This window comes from Cyprinodon variegatus, unplaced genomic scaffold (assembly GCF_000732505.1).
Source record: "Cyprinodon variegatus isolate N-32 unplaced genomic scaffold, C_variegatus-1.0 Scaffold398, whole genome shotgun sequence".
Lineage (NCBI taxonomy): Eukaryota > Metazoa > Chordata > Actinopteri > Cyprinodontiformes > Cyprinodontidae > Cyprinodon > Cyprinodon variegatus.
Window position 1 is genome coordinate 2,743 of NW_015150851.1, and position 2,224 is coordinate 4,966.

The window sequence follows — 2,224 nt, forward strand, 5'->3', positions numbered from 1 at the left end:
TTAGAACGTATATTTTACTGAAAGTTTCATATGGTTTGGAACAGACCTTTACCAGGCATTCTAAGAAGAAAAACAAAAAAACACAGATCCAACAGGGGCTAGGCAGAAACAGAAAAAAAACAGGAGGCAGAAACGGATCAGGTATCAGGGATCAGGATCAGGATCAGGATCAGGATCAGGATCAGGATCAGGATCAGGATCACAGACAGAGAAAAATGCTGGATGCTTACTAACCGAGGCTTTCAGGCAATGTCATTTTGTCAGAGGCCAGCTTAAGAAGGCTGGCAAACAGGTGAGGGGAATCAGTGGTAATTAGGCTGAGCAGCAGCAGCACAGGATGGCCAAATGAACAGTCAGAGAAGAAGGGAGAGGGGAATGAAATCACAAACACTAGCTGACAGGCCAGAAACGAATACAGTGAGATAGTAAATGAAAAGGAACATTGGAGAGGGCGTGTGGTTTAATTATCAGGGTTTAAAACTGCTCTGTCGCTCTGATAAAGATTACTACTGAGTGTTAGAGAGGAAAAAAAAAAAGCCAAGGGGAAAAAAATATGAATAAACTGAATTGAATTGAAAAAGGGGATTTCTTTTTTTTTTTTTTACTTCTAACGGCACTTTATTTACACGATTCAAACAATTGAAGCAATTACTGATGTGTCAGTTAAAATCAATATTAATGTAAAAACAAGTATCAGCTAAAAATCATTAAATGAGGAGCTTGTTAAATTGTAGTTGTCCTTTATTTGACATAGTATGTAAAATTTTGTTAATTCACCACAACTACATAAAATCCTCCATGAGCTTAACCCCAACCCAAGCATTAGCTATGACCTCTGAAAGGTTTTAAAATATCAATAGTTTTATTAACTTATTAATACCTATTATTAACTTTAAGAAATATGCAATAATAGATGTTTTTTCGATTTTTTTTCAAAATTCTATTATTGTTTATTTTTAAACTTTATTTTTTAATTGATGTATAGTTTTTATTTTTTTATTTTATTTTTTACAAATCACACTCTCCCTGCTGCAGGTGTCTGATCCTAAAGATATGGATGACTTACTGAGCATCAGCTTCCATTAAACTCCACAGAAGGAACCTGGGAGAAAATCCTCTAACAGTCTGCAAATCCGCCACCAGGGGGCGCGGATACACCTGTTGCTGAGCTGCTTGGTGCATGACGCAACCGGAAACATTGAACCCGGCTAGCTGACGTCACATGGTTTAGCAACTGGCGCGCGGCACGGAAGGAAGCGGCGTGTCTTTCTCTATTTAACTTAACAGAAAAGTATTTAAAAGGTTAGTTTAATACAATATTAAACTCAATAGTTTTCTAATGAAAGCTTTTGTTAATCATCGTTAAAATTAAGACAGAAATTACTTATATAAGTTTGTCCAGTTGTCCTTTTTTATTGCTGCGCATTATCAGTTGTTAGCGCCGGTAATGCTATTCCTGCTAGCTTAGGCAGGTTTCTTCCGCTGTCAGAGAGGCTAACTGATAAATGTTGATATATTTTTGCGTAGCTTGAGGTCTTTCCTCTTCTATTAGCGCTGTGAATGTGAGTTCTGTCTCTGCAGGTGGTGGACATGGCCTCAGAGGACATCGCTCAGCTGGCTGATGCTCTCTCCAAGACACACGTCGGTGATGGAGAGCTGAGCTTTAAAGGTCTGGGACTGAAGCTCGACGACGCGGAATCAGGTGAGAAGATGTTTTCACTTTATGAGGCCGTTTAGTTTCTGTTTTCCGTCCTCTGTTCTGATCCATCCGTGTTTCAGTGCGGGAGCTGGTCAGCCAGATCGAGCGGTACCCGGGTCTGAGAGCTCTGCGGCTGGAAGGAAACACCGTGGGAGTGGACGCTGCTAGAGCCATAGCTAAAGCTCTGGAGAGCAAAGACCAGCTGCAGGTACTTTCACTTCATGTTGGCTTTGAAATAAAAGGAAATCAGATTTCAGTGTGTGACATCACAGACCCGAAGAAAGCACCATGAATAGAGTGGCTGGCACTAGAATAGAATAGAATAGAATAGAAAATCCCTTTATTGTCCAACAGTTGGGAAATTATGTTTTTTTTAAAGCAGCAAAAATATAGAAAAAATTGTCACACAAATGAGTATAAGAATAACATAATAGTGAAGAGTTAAAGGAAAAGTCCACAATCATTAGATCATTATCTATACGGTGAGGTGATTTAATGAATTTAGCTTTAGTCAGTTAGAAAAAT

The 2,224-nt window shown here is 38.9% G+C and overlaps 1 protein-coding gene across 2 annotated transcripts in view; it reads left to right on the forward strand.

Annotated features, from left to right (window-relative positions):
* Positions 1-1,207: 1,207 nt before the first annotated feature.
* Positions 1,208-2,224, forward strand: part of LOC107092869 (ran GTPase-activating protein 1-like) — a 13,489-nt gene continuing 12,472 nt past the window's right edge. Inside the window, exons 1-3 of one of the 2 annotated variants that reach the window (XM_015387555.1) lie at positions 1,208-1,302; positions 1,582-1,702; positions 1,780-1,907. In XM_015387555.1, coding sequence (XP_015243041.1) covers positions 1,591-1,702; positions 1,780-1,907 — 240 coding nt within the window. In that variant the 5' untranslated portion in view covers positions 1,208-1,302; positions 1,582-1,590. Of the gene's footprint in view, positions 1,303-1,578; positions 1,703-1,779; positions 1,908-2,224 lie in introns of both variants that reach the window. The other variant, XM_015387557.1, reaches the window with a different exon arrangement.